We start from the raw sequence: 19,564 nt of genomic DNA, 5'->3' as shown, positions 1-19,564 counted from the left end.
GAGTCACCTGGGGGCGTGTGGGAGGGGGGCGGGCCCTCGCAGGCTGAACGTGTCTCCACTCGACGAGTGGCGGGAGGGAGCCTTACCACACACCAGTGACGGCTCTGCCTCCTTGATCTCCATGGCTCGCTTGTAGAGCTCTGCTGCCTTCTCAAAGTCCCCCTCCTCGTAACTGGGCAAGAGAGGGAGAGAAGAAAGTGATTGACAAACTCAGCAGGTGTGTGAGAGCATTAGATCAAACCCATTGCATTAGTGAGGCTAGCACAAACCTGAGTCTCAATCAATATGCACAATTTTTGATGACCGTCTCAAAATGTTGTGTCTCACCTGAGCACGGCCAGGTTCTTCAGTGTCTCTCCAACCCGTGGGTGCGAGCGACCCAGACTATCCTCATACACTCTCAGAGCCTGTTCATACAGGGGCAAGGCCTCACCGTGCTTCTTCTGCCAGAGAGACATTTAGAAACGCAGTCAGACCAATGAATCACAGGTGTGAACTTGCACGCACGCACGCACTGTAATGTCTGAGTGGATGTTCAGCAGTGCCTCTCACCAGTTGGCAGTAGAGCACGGCTAAGTTGACCAGTGCTGTGGCAACGCTGGGGTGTTTGGGACCAAAACTCTTCTCCCTGATCTCCAGAGCCAGCTCATACAAAGGCACAGCCTTCTCCAGCTTTCCCTGGTCAAACAAACACATCATCTCGTCAGATTCACAATCATAATTACACACAGGCAAATAGAACTAGGAGAGTGAGGCTCAAAAAACCGAGGCAGAAATGGTAACTTTGTGTCAGTGTGTCTCACCCTGCGTTTGTAGAGCATGGCCAGGTGTTTGAGGGTGTAGGCCAGGGAGGGGTGGTCTGGGGAGAGGGCTCTCTTGCGAATGTCCAGCGCCCTCTCGTACATGTCCTCTGCGGTCTCATACTCTCTCCTCTCAGTGTGCAGCGCTGCCAAGTTGTTGAGGGACTGGGCACAGTCAGGGTGGTCCGGCCCCAGCACACGCTGACGCATCTCCAGAGAACGAGTCAGGAATACCTTTGCTGCCCTGGATACCATAGTGTCAGGTTAACAACCACAATAGACATGCATCAACACGAATCACATCATAGCTGACATCCTAAATAGCTTGTGACAAGTTCTATCCATTACAGCATTATGCCAGTGTAGTAAGTGTGTATGGACTGACTTACTCCAGGTTGTTCTGGAGGTAGTACAGGACTCCCAGCTCGTTGAAAGTCTTGGCACAGTCAGCTGTGTCTTTACCCAGGGTCAGCTCCTCTAACTGTAGGGCTCGCCGCCGGAGCAGAGTGAAGCCATACTGCAGAGTGAGAGAGACACACACACACACACACACACTGTGACTTATCTATACACACAGGCATAGACATATCTGTTAGAACTAAAGTCACACAGAAAAGAGAGGTACAGTGACCTAAATGCAAAGCAACATGACACAGATACACTACCATCCACACACACTCATGTGTCCTCACCATGTGACCTTTCTGACGGGCTGTCTTCTGGCGAATCCTCACAGACCTCTTCCTCAGTTTCTCTGCTTGTTCATACCTGTTGGACAAATGGATTGAACCCTAAGCATTCTTTCCACCACAGCCTTTTTAGCATTTCAGGCAGTGAATGCGATAGCTAACTGAAACACGATGCTGCCTCAGACACACTCACCTGTTCTGTTTCTGGAATAGCATGGCGAGGGAGTCCAGCTCTCGCGCCACACAGGCGTGCTCGGCTCCGTAGGCGTTCTCGCTGATCTCCAGGGCCTGCTTGTACAGCTGCTCAGCGTTGCCGTACTTCCTCCACTGGACATAAACCCCGGCCAGCTGGTGCAGGGAGCGGGCCACGCTGGGGTGGTCTGGGTCCAGGGCTGTCTCCCTGATCTCCAGGGACCTCTGCAAGGGGGCCACCGCCTGGAGATACACACGCAAATGTATATTTAAGTGACTTAATCAACAAAATGCTCTTATGGCATAGAACAGAAGGTAGAACAGGCAAAAAGCAGAGAGGCAGGCAGGTATTACACATATACCGATTTGTTAAAGACAGTATGTTACAGCATAAGTAAACATGTAAACTGTAATGGTGGCTACCTTAATGAATATGGCTACATACTCCATGGCTGTGTGGCTAGTGTACCTGACTGAGGAGGCCCAGGTCTTTGAGGAAGCGGCCCAGGGTTTCATACAGGTTGGACAGCTGGATCATGCTGTCCTCATTTTCACAGCTCTTCTCATAGTGCTTCAGGGAGTCAAAGTACTCTGTTGCCATGGAGTTCTTGTCTTTACCCACGTACTGCCAGTAGGCCAGTAGCTCAGAGAAATGGCCCCTGGAACAACCAAGAACATATCAGATCAACTATTACCTACTGGTGACAAGTAGCTAGATCAAGCACCCTCGTGCCTACACTATAAAACCATCCTGCCATGTCAATTGTTATGCATCACATGACTAAATAATAAATCACAATAATAAATAATAAATCAGCAATAAATCACAACTAAATACATGCAGACCAGCAGACACAGTGTCTGGGAGGCAGGACTGACCTCTTGTAGAGGTTCTGGGAGACAAACAAGTTGAGGAGGCTGAGCTGCAGCTTGGTCCTGTCCTCCTGCTGCTGGAGCAACCAGGGAAGCTCGTCTGCCACCCGCCACGTCACCCTGTCCTGACTGCACACACATTAACACACACAGGCCAGTCAGACACACACACACCAACACCACACTGAAAGACACATCACACATTTATACACACACAGGCCAGTCACACACACCAACACTACACTGATAGACATGCAAGACGTTTAGTTGGTATACATGCAATGGTTGACCAGACCTAAGTTGCTGACTGAAGTAGTGGATCAGCTTCTCTCTGTATGTGGAAGAGCAGCTCCCTCCTTCCATAAACTCCAGCCTGACGGCCTCCCAAACCTGCCACAGAGGGACAGAGATCACACTGATGACCTCTTTGAGTACACACACCGTCACAGTGAGTTTGAGATTTGACATGTTCAATGTGTTCGATACACACATGCACAGCAGATTCTATATACTGCACTACCTGTATATACTGTTCACATTGCACTTTTCTGCTTTTTTTGCACTTCTGCTTAGACGCTAACTGCATTTCGTTGTCTCTGTACTTGTACTCTGCACAATGACAATAAAGTTGAATCTAATCTAATCTAATCTAATCTATAAGGGCAAGAAAGCCCACCTGTAGGTGCTGGAACCTGATGAGTCCACAGCAGAGGGCAACAATGCAGAGAGACTGTAGCCTGTAGAGCAGTGAGGAGAGGACAGGCAGCTCCAGGTCTGGAAACACCTCCAGTACCTCTGACTCACTCACACCATTATGACTGGCACACACCAGACACAGCATCTGCGGACGGGAACCACCCCCCCCCCCCCCCACACACACACAGACACACACACAGACACACACACATGACAGAAAACAGAACAGAAAACAGAACAGAAAATCAGCTTGGTTGAATTTAGGAACACCTTTGACATCATATTGTAAATAAAAGCCATATGAAACTGTGGTGTTAAATTGAAACTGATTGTCCATTATGTTCATTAGGTGTGATGGGTTGTCACCTCTCTCATGATGTGTCTCTCCCTGTCCGTGCTGAGAGAGTCTAGCGCCACCTTGAGGCCCAGGCTGTACAGAGACATGGTGTCCTGACACAATAGACACTGCTCCAGAGTACTCTCCAACATCCAGGCTGACTTACTGCTGGGACACAACACATTTACATGATATCTAACCCCCCCCCCCTCCCCGCGCACGCTCGCAACCATGTGAACTAGCTAAGATGCAATGACTCACCTAGTGATCATCTTAGCTAGGAGCGTGACATACAGGGCGTTACAGGTCGATGCAGAGCGACAGTGTCTCTCCAGCTTCTTCTCCTGTTGAAAACACACATACACATGGAGTTTTGGCATGTTCTACTCAGAGGGAGAAAGTAGAATTCACAGACCTGATGCAAAGGGAATTTACATCAATATGAGTACACCCTCACCTGGTCTTTAGTGAGTTTGACGTCCATAGCCAAGCACTCTGTGTTAATCACACTCTTCACCTCTCTGGGGTTCAGGGGGTCGAGGTGGAGCGTGGGCCAGAGCCTGGGAATAAACATTTCACAGACTTACTGCATTATAGAATACACTTTAGGCGGTACATAGATGGACTGATAGAGTTGTGTATCCCACCTCCAAGCCTGAGGACAAGTCTCTACATTGACCGACACCACTACTCTGACGTTCACAGGCAAGGGGTCGATCAGCCACTTCATGTGCCTCTCTGCTTGCTGTAAGGAGAAACATATTGCATAGTAATGGCAGTCGATAATAACACTGACAATAGTGTCGTAGAGAATTCAGACACTGCATGGAGAAATAGTAGCAGTACCTGTATTTGGTCAATGGAGTCTATGATGATGATGATGTTGCCTTGGTGTCTGGCTGACAGCCTCTCTAGCCAACGAGGGAACTCCTCAAGGATCTTACAGGGGTCCATTGACAGGCCAGAGATGGACCAGAAGTGCTGCAGCAGCTAACAGTGCAGGTGAAAACAGGACTTTAAATGGATCACCTGGGACACAAGAGGTAGCCAATAAACCTGAATTATCTGCTCCTCAAAGGGAGAGCCCTTACCTTGACAGTGAGGCGTTTGATGATGAGCACAGGTTCAGAGCTGGTGGAGAGAGGTCGACCAACAAAATGGTACAGGAACAGAGTGTTGGGGGAGTGTTTCTGCTGCAGGTCAATCCTGGACAAGAATTAAAAAGGTGTAGTTTACCAAAATTACAAAACCACATATTTAGTTCCTTACCCTGAAAGAGTCTATGGACAAGAACAGACTGGGCAATGTAAAGTCAATGGACTCCAAGTTAGCATGTTTGAAATTCCATGCCCAAATCATTCAGTATTATTGAATGAGTCTGGTCTTGTAGAGAACATGGGGGGGGGGGGGGGTCCTTGCAATTTACTTATCTTTATCCTAAAGTCTTGCAACATTGCTTTATATTGTAATCCCTTATTGTCTGATATATATTCTCTCTTAAAATATGAAACAAAGACTTTGGCAATAATTGCAGACGTACATATGCCTATGAGAACATTTTAGCAATTACATCTTTATTTCCGGATTATCTGCATTTCACTGCAGCCAGTCCTGAAGGAGAGGTGAGATTTCCTCTCACTCAATCACGATTGCGGCTTGGACCAGCGCACATTTCAAACACGCCCATTCTCCTGATAGTAGAGAGAAGGGCATAAAAGAGGAGCTATAACAGGAGCTTTTCTGTGGTCTTTAGCTTTTTGGTTCTTTTGGAGTGGCTCTGCCTTTACTCTGTTCCAATGATCCCCTCAAAGGGGGTCCTGAGATTATCCCTTCCAGGAAGTGAGTGACCAGCTCTGCACCACTGGAGACAAACCCAGCTTGCTCTCTACCAAGGAGAGATCCAACCATGGTACCATCCGTACAATGAGCTCTATGACTGAAAACATCCAGGAGGGTGTGCTGGACTCAAGCCCGTAAATATTCACAACAATCCTCTTTCTTCCTCCTACAAAAAGCAAGTTTCTCTTGCTTTGACAAATGCTGGCTCTATGAACATTTAAATAAACATTTAAAATATACCCTTCAAATACCCTTCAGATTATTGATATGAGACTGACTGTTGAAGTAGTTACTCTGTAAAAGAACAAATCCAGAGTTTAATTTAAGAATCTCTGCTCAAAATTCTTAGTGGTGCCCTCAGGTAATTGCAGCATTAATTTGAAATAGTAGCCAAATTAATAATTCCAAGTAATTAATTATCAACAATATTTACAGTAGACCTCCATACCTGTAACAGTCTAAAGAGTCAAGAGATACCCTTAAACAAGGTAAGGTTTATGATGGACATAGGTTACATTCTCACCACTTGGAGAGGAGGAGAGATTTCCCAGAGCCTGGTCCCCCTGACACCAGTAGTGGGGGGGTTGGAGGGGGCGCCGCCACCATGTCATTCAGACGATCTATGTACTAAGATTAAAACAGCACACCACAGCACACGTTCATATAAGGGTCATCTGATTGTCCAAGATAGTTTGCATCTTTTCAGTTCCTCAATACTGTCATACTCTTAAGAGTAGTCATGATCTGACCTTGAACTAAGCTGGATAGCAAGGGATGGGGACAGAGACAGCCTGAGATGCAGAAGGACATGGAGGAGAAAGATAAGGCTGGTGGACAGTCCTACCTTCTGGAAGCCCAGCTGAGAGGCTGCACTGCAGGCTTGCTGATAGGCCTCGATCTGCTCCTGCTCATCATGCAGATCCCACAGTACATCTGCTGAGTCCTCTTCACGACTCTCCTCTATCCCAGAATCCTTACTGTCCCCCTCAGAGCCCTCTAGCCCCAGCAGCTCCTGAGACAGAGATATTTGATGGAGAGTCTATGAAAGAAGCGATACACAGTATGATAGACTAGTCAGATTTTAAAATTTCTCACATTATCTTAGGCGTCTCTGTACCTGTTTGATGACTTTCTCGAGTTGATCGTAAATCATAGACGCTCCTTCTTCTGGAGAGCCACCATGGTCCACTACCTGTGGTTATGATATGGTAGTATAGAGGTTACATCCCATTCATACTGTATGGCAAAGATTTTAAGCTGTCACGGTGGAATAAACAACTTACACATAATCCTTACTGCGTCTGGCGTAACCTTACCTTGACTTTGGCAGCCTTGTCTGCAGCATTGACGCTCTCCAGCAGTTGCCTGGTGGGGCCGCTGAGAGGGTGGGCCTCCACAGTCCTGAGGTAGAGGATTAGAGGACGGGCATCTGGGTTCTTCACAAATGCCTCATCAGCATCCTCCACCACTGAACTACAGACATACAGAACATGGCACATTTGAGGACTACAACACTTCACTTTTAGAGACAGAGACTCAATACAGCACCATGCAAGTGAAGGGGAGAGAGAACCAGAGAAACTCAACAGTTACCTCATGTTAGAGGGGCTGTGTTTTCAAAATCTGCCAGCTCTGACGACCGAGGCAAAATACAAGTTCCAATCAACATCCTCCCTGATAATGATATAACCCCTCATAATAGACTTGCAGCGTCGGACATTAGCTGTGGTGTTTCTGCATGCGCACACAATTTGAAGAGAAAGCTACCAGAGACAGAAAGGCAAAAATCTGAGTCCAATCTTCTAGAACACCCCAGGCCAATTGTAAACAAACCTGTGTCTCCCCTAGACACTCGATTTTAGAAAAGCCCTTTTCGGGACCAAAACAGCATTCGTAAATGAAATATTTCTTTCAAGGAATCTCATTCCCTGATCGCTACCGATTAAACATAGTCATTACAACCATTATAAAGCTTGAATGTTACATATTGCACCTTTAAAGGATTGCAATGAAAGAGTGAAAGAGGAAGAAACTGACCTAGTGATTGAGGATTTGAGGAGGAGCACACACACAGAGCTCCTCTCAATCTCCTGCTTGCGTTCCAGTGCGTAGGACCCAGCACTCTCCTCAGGGAAGCAAACATTCAGGTAGAAATGGCCCAGTCCCTCACAGAAGCTCTTGAGCATAGGAGAGTACCTCTGTGAAGGAGAGAATGACAACAAATAAGGGCTGGGAAAAAAGAGAGAGGAATCATTGATTATTAAAAAAAAGTTATTGAATTCACAGAGGGAGAGAGAATCACAGACTTGAGAGAGAGAGATTATTTAGCCAGATGGAGGTACTCCTACCTCCTCCTTCTCCCAGTCAGCTAACTGAAGAATGTAGATTAAGGTTGAATAAGTTGGTGTACCTGGATGAAGATGTCCAGCTCTGCCTTGGTCTCCTGGGTGCAGATAAGGTAGCAGCGCACTGTGTTACTCCATAAGGCCTGGGACACATGAGGAGACACCTGCAGCAAGCTGGCCACAGCAGCATCCCAGTCATCTGAAACACACAGACACACACACACGCACACGCACACTTAACACACATAGCAGCACACAGAAAATATGGACATGCAAACTGAGAAACAAAGTCTCCAGACAAATGCTTTCACATATATGACAAGATAAACTGTTTTCATATACACAAATCAAGTACATGCATACACAGGAAATGAAGGGACACAGTCTTAACACATGTATTAAAGCACTCAACCGCATAGCATTTTAATTAAAACAAACCCTGTTTACCTCTGCTCACATTGGCAAACGGGCCCTCCACATCGATCAAACTGTGGGCAAACTCAGGCCCTCTGAAGGTCTGCTGCAGTTGCATCATGCTGCCCATAGATGGCTCACTCCCAAGCACTCCACCACTCCAGTAGTCACACTGATTCCCTGCAGCTTTAGGAATTACAGAAGACAAAAGTGGTGGCATCATTCTGCATAGCAAAATAGCAGGTGCAATGTTAAAGCTTATGTAAAAAACATAAAAGCCAAGGCTAATAAACTTCCGATGAGTGGGGGTAGCCTTACCTGTGACAGTGGTCCTGTTGTCATCAGAGTCTGAGTCGTCAGGGTCGTACACCTGGATGCCCTGAGCCTGCAGCTGCTGCAGCTTGGCCTCCAGATCCCGCTTGGCCCGCAACAGATCCTGGATCTCCTTCTCTTTTGTCTCCCGGAATATCTGCCATTCAAAGGTATGTTGGTTGGAGCTCCATAATACTCAGGGGTGCTGTGTGATTGATTGCCTTGTTGATACCTGACAGCATGAACATTTTTTTTCCATTTATTACTTTACCTTAAACTGCCGTTTGACCTTGTCCCTGTCGTGCTCAAAGGTGGCAGCCCTCTCCATGGCTTGGTACTTGGCCTCCAGAGCATTCTCCTTCTCCCTCAAGATCTTCTGGTAAGTCTTCTGTAAAGCCTGTCAAAAAAAACTGTTACCACGATGACAGCACATACAAACCTGACCACCTACTTTTCCAATGGAGAGATCTTGTCTCCTGAAATAAGTCAAATCAATCTAGTGATAAACACAATACATGCTCATCCTAATCACTCATCTGCCATCTTGACAATATTACAATAAGCTTATGACAATAGAGAACATTAAAAGAGGCACACCTGACCTTGCTGTCCCTGTCCTGCTCTCACCTGCAACTCAGCTCTCAGTCGCTTGTTCTCCTCATCCAGCTTGGCCTCCTTCTTCTGCATGGAGGCGATCTCATTGTTCTTGCTGACTCTGAAGATCTCATACTCTTTGCGGAGGCGCTCATACTCTGCAGCATACTCCAGGTCCACCGAGCCTGTGGATTTGAAGCTGGCACCTATGACCCTGGGCCCTCGGCGGAAAGAGCTGCGCAGGAGCCGAGCTTTGGGTTTGACCTCAACAGGGATCTCACAGGCCTCCCCACCCTCACCCCCGTACGCATCCTCTATCACCTCCCCTGGGCTCACCAGAGAGGAGGCCGTGCCCATGGTGGCCCTGGAGCAGCCACTCCAGTGGCCTTAGCTACTGAGCTACACTCAGCTCCCCCTGGATGTACATGGCTGCTTCTGTCCTAAGGATGAGACAGAAGAAAGGGTGAGAGAAATGCACCTCACAGGTTACATATACACTCACTGGCCACTTTATTAGGTGCAGCTGTTCAACTGCTCGGTAACGCAAATATCTAATCAGCCAGCCAACATGGCAGCAACTCAATGCATTTAGGCATGTAGACATGGTCAAGGCGACCTGCTGAAGTTCAAAGCGAGCATCAGAATGGGGAAGAAAGATGATTTAAGTGACTTTGAACATGGCATGGTTGTTGGTGCCAGACGGGCTGGTCTGATTATTTCAGAAACTGCTGACCTACTGGGATTTTCACGCACAACCATCTCTAGGGTTTACAGAGAATTGTCTGAAAAAGAGAAAATACCCAGTGAGCTGCAGTTCTCTGGGCGACAATGCCTTGTTGATGCCAGAGGTCAGAGGAGAATGGCCAGACTGGTTCAAGATGATAGAAAGGCAACAGTTACTCAAATAACCACTCGTTACAACCAAGGTATGCAGAAGACCATCTCTGAACGCACAACACGTCGAACCTTGAATCAGATGCGCTACAATAGGGGGTCCAACCCAGTACTAGCAAGGTGTACCTAATAAAGTGGCCGGTGAGTGTATATCCTGAGTCTGGGGACCACTCCTCATCCAGCTATTTAAATTTAGCTCATCCGATTTGTATTGGTTTATGAAATACAGTAGAATAAAGATAATTTCTTGGTGGAATAAATGCATACATATTTGCCATTAATTTGTCTGCAGATAGCCAGCTTGCTCATCACATACCATACCATAGAATTCATGAATTATATGTATAGGCACCAGACACATTAGCGTGTAGCTACATTCACAGCTAGTTACAACATGTCAGTTCGACCATCCACAAGTCAATGCAATTTGATGTGCATGTTTATCTAGCTAATCAGCTAGCTAGCCAAGTTAGCTAGCTAACTTAGCTTGTTATTAAAGCTACATTAAGCGGAGTAGACGACGGTGAATATCGCACTATGGCACACAGCGTATTTTGATTTGATCTTTAATAGCTAGTTGGTGTATTGACAATTATTTTGTTTGCCTATTTTCCTAAGATATAAAGTTGAAGAAGAAACAAAAAATACTCACATCTCCTGAACTTCTTCCTTGCTGCCGTGGTAACAAGGGTCCTCCCTACGGATACTCACCGAGTTCAAAAATACATTTACCGCAAGAAAAGTGGTTGGCTGATGATTGAGACAATTATGAGGAGTTTCTTTGATGCTTTAATAAATCAAATAACGTGTTCGTGTGGTGATCACGGAATTTACTAATTTGACAATAATGCCGTAACTGTCTTCTAATCAAGCAAGATTGATGATTAAAATACAGCATACAACTCAATCGTCACATCAAGTTCATTATCTCGTAATTGATACAAAAACAGGCATGACAAAACAATACAGAGGATTAAAATAGCTTTATTTTATTACTATAGCCAGATTTGTTCTCAGTAAAGACAGTTTATCGTATTCAGCCTTCTCTGTTACACATGGGATTAATTTGAAAGATTGTTATTTTAGTCACTGAATCACTGTCTGCATCTGCACTTTTTCATGTTGTGTTTTGCTGGTCATTTTCCATGTCTCTGACTCTGCAGAAGAGCTGAAGCAGTATATGTTGATAAGTCCTGGCAAGATAGAAGTACATAATGGGATCCAGGACTCCACTCACACATGTTAGTGCAGAGGTGACTCGATTGGCTCTTGAGAGTGCCTCAATTGATGCTATTGTCATGTGGCTATGACTGTGTCTCTCAATGTAGATGATACGGTTCACATAGTAGGGCACAAAAGCTACAAGGACATTAACCATAATGAGAATGATCATTCTGACAGCCTTGTCTTTTACAGGTCTTTCCTCCTGTTGCGGATTTCCCCTCAGTTTATGTAGGATCAGTACATAGGAGGCCACAATGGTGACCAGAGGAACAGCAAATGCCACAACAGTTGACACCAATGCTTTGTAAGATGTCTTTTCCAAGTACAACTGGTTACACATGATGGTTGAGTTATCAACAAGAACAGTCACATGTTGTTTGGACAGAAGCAAAGGACACATGAACACAATCACCATGAACCACAGGATTACAGCAACCACATTGGCATGCACAGGTTTCCGCACTGACCGTGACCTGATTGGCAAGGTCACGGCTAGGAGCCGGTCCAGGCTGATGCAGGTCATGAAGTAGAGGCTGCAGTACATATTAAGGTAGAAGAGGAACCCTACCAGGCGACAGGAGATCTCTCCAAAGGGCCAGTGGCTGTCAGAGAAGTGGTAGATCATACGCAGAGGCAGAATCAACACATAAGAGACATCTGCTATTGCTAGGTGCCTTAGAAAGACCTTGGTGGGTGAAGTACTTTTCTGGCGGCAGAATACCCACAAGGCGAAGGTGTTGCCGGGCACAGCAATGATGAAGATCAGGATGTAAAAGCTGGCAAAAAGGATGTTCTCCTGATGGGAACCTTTGACATAGAAGCCATGTCTCTCTTTCTCAGTGTAGTTCATGACTCTCAGCCTGGGACAAAGACACAAGGATAATACACAGTTTAACTGCTTCTCTTCTGGTCTTTATGAGAAATATTTGTGTGTTAAAAAATCCTAAGTGTCTGTATAATCAACTTGCATACACTTCAGACAGACATACATACCCCACCAGACATGCAACTATGGGTTTCTTCTCTGTACCCAAACCAAAACCACATTTTATGCAGTGTACAGTAATGTATAGAACCACTGCTTCTTCTTTTTTTGCCACTGCTTACTCAAGCAAACAGCAAGACCAGTTTTAAAAAACAACTTGTACCACAGAGCCTCTCCTCCAGTTTGTTTGATTCTCTTTCACTTTAATTTAATGTAGTATTACCTTTTTGTTCATTTTTGTTAATATTGTCTATAACTGATCTAACATGTGTTTTATATTATGAGTGGAATACAGGAACAGTACCTGCTGCAATAGTAACAGCTAATTGGGATTCTAATAAACTAAACTAAACTTAACTAAACTAACCCTCGAGATGAGCTGCCTTATGATATAGAAAACAACATCCACCTGATGGGACCTTTCAAGTTATTTCAGAGACTGTTTGAGCCCTCCCCACAGTGATGTTTAGTGAGAAAAAATAAATTCTAAATGTACAGTGCCTTCGCAAAGTATTCAGACCCCTTCACCTTTTCCACATTTTGTTGTGTTATAGACTCAATACTCAAATACTCATATTTATGAGTAAGAAGACTTGAGGCTGTAATCAATGCCAAAGGTGCTTCAACAAAGTACTAAGTAAAGGGTCTGAATACTTGTGATATTTCAGTTTTTTATTTTTTAAGAAATTAGCAACAAAAAACCCTCTAAAAACCTGTTTTCGCTTTGTCATTATGGGGTATTGTGTGTAGATTGATGATGAATTTTTTTTTTTAATCCATTTTAGAATAAGGCTGTAACATAACAAAATGTGGAAAAAGTTAAGGGGTCTGAATACTTTCTGAGTGCACTGTACATACTATAAAGTGTTAAACTATAAAACTCTATACAATTCTCTATAGGCTCAAATAATAAAAAGCATGTATGCCCAAAATATCAAATATCTGAATTGCATACTGAGATAGCAAAGGACTCTATCACTTACCAGTAGGCCTTTTGCAATCAGGAGCAATAATGCTGTATCTCTTTAGAAAAAACAACAAATGACAGATACAACTACCTGATACCTATAGTATAGCAGAAGTTGTTCCTTCCTGTTTCTCCTACTCTGTGTGCAGTTTCACTCAGTAAGACTGCCTTTCCGCACGCACACACACACGCACGCACGCACACACACGCACACACACACACACACACACACACACACACACACACACACACACACACACACACACACACACACACACACACACACACACACACACACACACACACACACACACACACAGTTCTCAGCATTATGAATGTTGTACCACCACCTATTGATGGTTCAGTTGATGCGCAGAGGTTTCTGGTATGTTTTACTGTGTTTATGATTATAAGTTACACCGAAATATACTCATTTACAGGACAAAAAAAATCCAAAATGCATTACAAGCATGCAGACCTTTATTGTTTTTATTCCAACACAGTTATTTCTTTACCACATTGCTTTTATGTAGCACTGTATGGTTTAAAGCTTTACAAAAATGAGAGAAAACAAAATATTTACAAAATCTATCTGTGCAAACATAATTCTTCTTTTACATCATCACTCTCCTAAAGTATCTTAAAGGCATGCATACAAATAAACTTTGGTATGTTAACAAAACTACTAATTTTCATATTAGAAGCATTTATGTACACATGGTGAAACAGTTTTATCAATTACTTTGTTTTAGTACTGTTTACATTTAGACATCAATAAACATTAAATTAAGGAACATTAACCTCCAGTAAAGCTATTGAAGGTAAAGACTTCCGCCATCACACCCAGAGAGTGCATGTAGTAGAGTTCCCATTTACTATGTCCAATGATTAGTATAGTCTTGAAGTGACATACAACAACTTTGGCAAATAGGCACAATAACTACAAAGATAACTTGTATATACAGAATATACCTCATAAAACCAGTTTGCTATCTACTAAAAATAAATTGGCAGTGCATGAATAACTATGAGAAAATAGAAGTCAATGCAGTTCCACTTTAAGGGTCAGTATACATACAGTATACATTCATAAAAGGCAGATACTAGGGCTATGCTCAATGTCTGGCAACATAAGAAATATCGTAAGATCAAAATATACTATGGTTATCCAGTCTCTGGTTTGAAAAATAAAACACACATAATTTTTACATGGTCATCATGATTGTACATCAACTCTACATTTTTCAATTATTGGATAATGTAAGAAAAATATATTTCAATACCATCAATAGTAGCAAACTGAGAAAACCTCAATCATCCAGAACTTCCACTTCATCTAAGAAGCAGTAAAACTATTTCAATTTTGTTTTGCTTTTAAATTATTTACTCAGTACTCTGATACACATAATGATTAAAAATCATACATCTAGTTAAAAAACATCAGTGAAGGGAAAATTCAACTTAAAAGAAGTAAAAGCAATGGTGTGAGAATGCCAGTGTCAAATCATACTGAAATATGAATGGGGGAGGAGGAGTGCATCCATTACACATTTTACATCAAGAACCCGAAAAAATATAAAACAAACATGAAAAAGTTGAACATGAACAAATCTACCTGCTGATAAAGAACAACCCCAGAAGGGCTACGCGGGCTAAGTGGAATCCTTGGCTGCTGTGGCGGATGGGATGCAGGATTTCCCGCTGCTGCCGTTGTGGGGCCTGTAGCTGGTGAAGCTGGGTGTGTGTATGGTGCGTATGCTCTTCGCACCCTGGCCCAGTGGGGTGGGCGATAGAGGGGAGGGGGAGGAGGAGGAGGAGGAGGAGGAGAAGGAAGAGGAGGAGGAGGAGGGTGCTCGGCCGTTTTGAGTCTGCGAGGAGAATGAGAGAGCTTTACCTGTGTGCGAAGGTGTGGGGAGTTTGAGGGATCCGTTAGAGAGGGAGGGGATATGGGAGGAGGAAGGGGCCGAGCTGGGACGGGGGGTGTGGGGGGACGGGATGGAGGACTTGGTGGTGGAAGAGGAAGAGGAGGAGGAGGAAGGGTTAATAGGATTAGTAGCATCTGAGTTTGGAGCAGACTGGGAGCTGCCTTTAGCAGAACTAGGATAAAAAGCAGGGATTTTAGAGGCAGGTATAGTAGGGGAAGTCGTTTTATGATCCCCTCCCGCTCTTTTAGCACTTCCGTTAGCCTGCAAACAGAGATGCCAGAACAGATACTGTTTGTCAAAAAAGGGATCTGGTAATTATAATAACAAATGTAAAAGGCAAGACAACATTGAGCTCTAAAGTTATTGACAAGAAACGCACGACCACACAAACACATTACTACATTATTACAAAAATGATTGAAAGACACGCAAAAAGGCTCAACTACAGTAGCTATATTTGTACTGGGTTACTTGAGATGAGAAACACAACTTAACTGAGACACATGTTACTAAAAAGGAGAAAGAAAAGATTTATAGAATGAAGAGGAGAGGGTGGAGGGGGGCATCTCTAGTGACTGTGTGTTAGAGAGATTGTCACGCTTTGTCTGAGGGCTGAGGACAAAAACCAGTAAGAGGGCAATACCAGAGATGCTTGTTGGGTTAGGGGAAGGGTATTCAATTCTAGAAGTGCAATTTTAGGGAAGGAACAGAAAAGGGTGCATATCTGTATCAGTTGGGGTGAATACTCCGCTGACTGATTTGTGCAAGAGGATGAGAGGGGTGATAGAGGTGTCTCCTTTAGCCTGGTTTAGTAGCTGTGCATTAATAAAAGGAAGGAATATGTAGGATAGGCTGTTTGGGTTTAATAGTAGGTGCATTGTGGGAAGGAGGAAGTGTGGCCAATAGGAAGTGTCAGTTTAGTAAAGTATAATATAGCCAAAGCATCCTGGAATTGGCAACACTGTTTAGGAACTCAGCTGTGATGGGAACTGGGGAAGTGATGGGAACTTTATTCTCTTTTCTTTTCTCTTTTTTTTTTCTCGTCACCAACACAGCGAAGGCCATGAGCAGTGTGGACATGCAGAAGCATACAGTACGGTGATGTTATGGGGTAACAGTCAAGAGTCAAACATGCCTTTCAGTCAGAGCAGATCGAGAGAAACATCAACAGATCCAAGATGGCCGTCTCAATCCCATTTAAACAAAACACTTGAAATCTCACAGCTTTGGTTGTTTTGTTTTTTCCCTTAACATAGGCTTCCACCTAACCCTATGTTCCACACAAGTGTGTTTCCTCTAGTCCCTGGTAAGGCTGCCCTATAGCAAAACTACCTGTCGGAACTGCCTCTGAGCGTCCTGTAGCTTTTGCTGTTTTCCTGCTTTGTCAGTACTCCCCGGTGACTGCCTGGACTTCGCAGACATGGGGACTGGCATCCGACTAGTGGGGGAAGCGACACTGGCGTTCTGCAAGAGGATCCAAACGAAACAAAACAAGAAATAAAAGAAAAGAAAAAACAGAACACCATATTGGAGGTATGAAAAACAAGGCACTGACAGGTGAAAAACCTGTTTGTTCAACATTAAGACAGACTGTAACCCTTCAACACCAGTAAGAGCACATGCACCCCCTGTACCGTATACCAAAAGTACAACCTATTCAGTACATGCAGTCCAGGAATAATAGAATAAAGAAAAAACAAAGAGTAATCAACTTTAGAGTGTCATTCTTTGATTAAGAGTTTGCCACTGCTGAAACCCTGGTTAGAGTTTGAGCAGTGAATCGAAGGAGAAATGGTAGGCAGGAACCCATGAAAATGCCACTCCCCAATCATGTGGACCATGATCACACAGAGGGAGAAAGCAAAGGGGGGCTCCGACATTTCCAAGCACCTGTGAAGTGGATTAATGATTGGTAAACCCAGTTGTTAGGGATGGAGTGAAGGTAGGGGAGGAGTAAGAAGGACCCAAAACCTCTCGGAGCAACAAGAGCTAGAAAGAGACCTGTTGGGTGGAGCTGGGGACAGTGGTGGTGGTGGGGATGACCACTGGGCGGGGGAGGAGCTGAGGCTTGCTCTTCTTCCGCTGGGGGGCCTTGTTGGCCAGGGGGACCTTGGGGCCTGAGACCTTGGAGGAGGGGAGAGAGTGAGACCTCTGCAGCTTCACAGCATCTGTGCTCTCAACACACCCTGCTATGGGCTCCTCTGTGCCGGCGGGCTCCTCGAGCGGGCGTGGGCCCATCTCACTGATGGTGGTCTCCAGCTGTTTGATGGTCTGCTCTAGGCTGTCCAGTGTCTTGTAAGTGCTCTTCCGGATCTCATCTGTCCTGTAGTGGGAATCGGAGGGTTCTCGCTTCGCTGGTATCTTCGAGGTGTCCGCAGACGCAGTCGATTTGGAGCGTATGATCTCAAACCTCTTGGCTTCTTTGTGCTGTCTGACGGTGCCATCTGACTCCTCCTCGTCCTCGTACACAACCACTTGCAGTGTCTTCTTGCCCGTCTTGGTGCCTGTGCGGATAGCCTGGGACAAGGCTGCCAGCTGCTTCTTGGGGAACTTGAACTTGAACTTCTTCTTCCCTTCTTGTTTGCTGTCACTGGCTGACTCTGTGTGCTCACCTCCTTCTGTCAGCTCCGAGTGTGATAAGCTACTGCGGTCTGCAGCAACGTCAGAAGGGCTAAGTACACTGCGGGCCTTCACAACCACCCTGTCTCCCCCCTCAGGCCTGACTTTTACCTGCAGCCTGCCACTCCTCTCCGTGTCTGACTCCTCGCTCTCCTCATCGATGCGCTCCTGCGCCAGCATCCTCTCCAGCTCCTCCTCGCTCTCGAAGATTGTGGACAGGCGCTTGTACGCCGAGCGGATGTCCATGGGCTCGTCAAAGATGATGATGACAGGCTTCTTACTGAAGCCATTGTCCTGCAGCGTGGAGGCGCCACCAGTTGAGGAGCTGCCTGTGTCCTGGTTCCCTACAGTGAAGGTCTGGACGCTGTCCCTCTTGGCGTTGACCAGCTCCTGGTACTCGCCACAGGACAGTGCCTGGACCTTGGTGTTGGTGATCATGAAGGCTATGTTGTCAGGGGGTGGAGGGGCCTCCTCACCAGGGAGGTCTGGGCTCAGACTGGCCTCCTCATTTCCCTCCTCAGCCCTGGACTGATCACTGTGCTCGCTAGGGGCCTTCTCTGGTGGAGAAACCACATCCTTAGGACTCGCTCTGATGACTGTTGGCGTAGTGACTTCAGGCAAAGGGGCTGGCAACACAATATAACTAGAGGAAAGGCTACCTTGGACGATAGAGGATTCTACCTTCTGTTCTTTATTAATTTGATTAGGGACAATGTTAGCCAGTGGGCTGCCTGGGCATTCCTCCACATCAGGGCTGGTCTTAAAGGAATCTGAGCATGTCAGATGCTTCTGAGACAGAGGGAGAAGGCCATTTAAACCCACAGGCTTGGGAGATACAGGCGGCCCTGACTGCTGCTGCTGCTGTCTTGGGGAATTGTCATTAGCATTGACATTTGACACCTGTGAGGGGGACAGTGTTGGCTCTCTGCGTTCAGGGGTCTCCTCCGGTCCCTGTGGTGGTGGAGGCTGCTCTTTGGAGATCTGCCCGGTGACATAGTATATGACCTGTGGATATCAAACGACCAGAGCATCAATGTTTCAAATGTTTCACCAAAGCAATTAGGTACTTACTCACATATATTCAGTTGTCCCTAAACCTATGGAGTAACTGTAATTACATGTATAACATTGTATGCTTTTACATTGAACGTTAGTAATTGCTATTCAATTGCATCGTAATGGGGTGACTGTCCCTTGTTCCACTTGCGTAATAACACAAACTATTCAACCATTTACCATGCAATTACCTAATGTAAAATCATGTTCATAGGTATATGACCTTCAAACAGCCATTTAATCAAAACCACTTATTCAAAACCTGATATGTAGTTCTAACAAACAAAATGACATTTGACACAACAGGAAAACATTTCAAGGCAGGCTCGAGTATAATTTTAACAGTCTGCTATTCTGTATGAGACGTACCCCTGGACTCTGACGGACAGTGCTGTTCCCATTTTCATCTGTGTCAGGATCTTTTTCCCCCTGAGTGTGCTCCGAGCTCTGCTAGGACAGTGTGTGAAGGGACAGCATTATTGCGCAACTGCACTCTATGTGTCAAGACACTGGATTACAATGGACATTCACATTGGGATTTGAATCCATGGTCTCAACAACGCATTGGGCAATAAGCTTCCTATGAGGCATCTATTGATTGGCTATTGATTGAATGTTCCAGTATCTAGTGTTTAAGCATACAGTAGAAAATGCATACACAATGAAAATGAATCAGCTGAAACTTAAATAGGTTAAAGTTGTCCATTAAACAATCACTTAATGTTATCAAATGCCTTATAGGAAATCACATGCAGGCAAAAGTGAATGGTATGACTGTATGGTCTATGTGAAAGTACTGGGAG

The 19,564-nt window shown here is 45.1% G+C and overlaps 3 protein-coding genes across 10 annotated transcripts in view; all 3 read right to left on the bottom strand.

Moving 5' to 3' along the window:
* On the bottom strand, positions 1-10,676 carry nphp3 (nephronophthisis 3). Of its 3 annotated transcripts, none has more exons than XM_083678527.1 (28): positions 10,638-10,676; positions 9,125-9,531; positions 8,769-8,894; positions 8,504-8,654; positions 8,219-8,371; positions 7,837-7,970; positions 7,464-7,624; positions 6,743-6,899; positions 6,544-6,618; positions 6,271-6,438; positions 5,950-6,053; positions 4,679-4,793; positions 4,434-4,577; positions 4,235-4,332; positions 4,045-4,147; positions 3,849-3,931; positions 3,617-3,755; positions 3,231-3,395; positions 2,850-2,944; positions 2,561-2,683; positions 2,151-2,340; positions 1,683-1,924; positions 1,493-1,568; positions 1,190-1,317; positions 804-1,044; positions 553-678; positions 328-443; positions 1-172 (listed from the first exon to the last, which is right to left on the bottom strand). In XM_083678527.1, the coding sequence occupies exons 2-28, from the start codon at positions 9,446-9,448 to the stop codon at positions 4-6; spliced, it is 3,906 nt and encodes a 1,301-aa protein (XP_083534653.1). In that variant the 5' UTR covers positions 9,449-9,531; positions 10,638-10,676; the 3' UTR covers positions 1-3. The 3 variants fall into 3 exon arrangements, with proteins under 3 accessions (XP_083534653.1, XP_083534655.1, XP_083534654.1); XM_083678529.1 differs by having other exon boundaries at positions 3,617-3,752; XM_083678528.1 differs by having other exon boundaries at positions 9,125-9,526; positions 10,638-10,658.
* A 319-nt stretch (positions 10,677-10,995) lies between these two features.
* On the bottom strand, positions 10,996-12,059 carry LOC310825017 (uracil nucleotide/cysteinyl leukotriene receptor; the record flags this gene model as incomplete). Its single annotated transcript, XM_083697425.1, has 1 exon — positions 10,996-12,059. The coding sequence occupies one exon, from the start codon at positions 12,057-12,059 to the stop codon at positions 11,103-11,105; it is 957 nt and encodes a 318-aa protein (XP_083553551.1). The 3' UTR covers positions 10,996-11,102.
* Positions 12,060-13,623: 1,564 nt separating this feature from the next.
* The window catches only part of kiaa1217 (KIAA1217 ortholog), a gene marked incomplete at its 5' end in the record, with an annotated part of 109,931 nt that continues 103,990 nt past the window's right edge, over positions 13,624-19,564 (bottom strand). For 5 of the 6 annotated variants that reach the window (XM_083682999.1, XM_083682996.1, XM_083682998.1 and 2 more), the window contains 4 exons: positions 13,624-15,347; positions 16,419-16,550; positions 17,088-18,710; positions 19,131-19,208. In XM_083682999.1, coding sequence (XP_083539125.1) covers positions 14,814-15,347; positions 16,419-16,550; positions 17,088-18,710; positions 19,131-19,208 — 2,367 coding nt within the window. In that variant the 3' untranslated portion in view covers positions 13,624-14,813. The remainder of the gene's footprint in view (positions 15,348-16,418; positions 16,551-17,087; positions 18,711-19,130; positions 19,209-19,564) is intronic. The other variant, XM_083683001.1, reaches the window with a different exon arrangement.

The sequence above is a fragment of the Argentina silus genome, assembly GCF_951799395.1.
Source record: "Argentina silus genome assembly, chromosome: 1".
Classification (NCBI taxonomy): Eukaryota; Metazoa; Chordata; class Actinopteri; order Argentiniformes; family Argentinidae; genus Argentina; species Argentina silus.
This window is presented reverse-complemented; position numbering and strand designations above follow the sequence as displayed.

What these genes read in the sequence shown, in the direction of transcription:
- nphp3 (XM_083678527.1), bottom strand. Translation starts at nt 9,448, where the DNA reads ATGGGCACGGCCTCCTCTCTGGTGAGCCCAGGGGAGGTGATAGAGGAT. An exon ending in CAACAGGACCACTGTCACAG is followed by an intron (nt 8,372 to 8,503) that starts GTAAGGCTACCC and finishes TAATTCCTAAAG; the next exon opens with CTGCAGGGAATCAGTGTGAC. An exon ending in AGAGACACATCATGAGAGAG is followed by an intron (nt 3,396 to 3,616) that starts GTGACAACCCAT and finishes TCCCGTCCGCAG; the next exon opens with ATGCTGTGTCTGGTGTGTGC.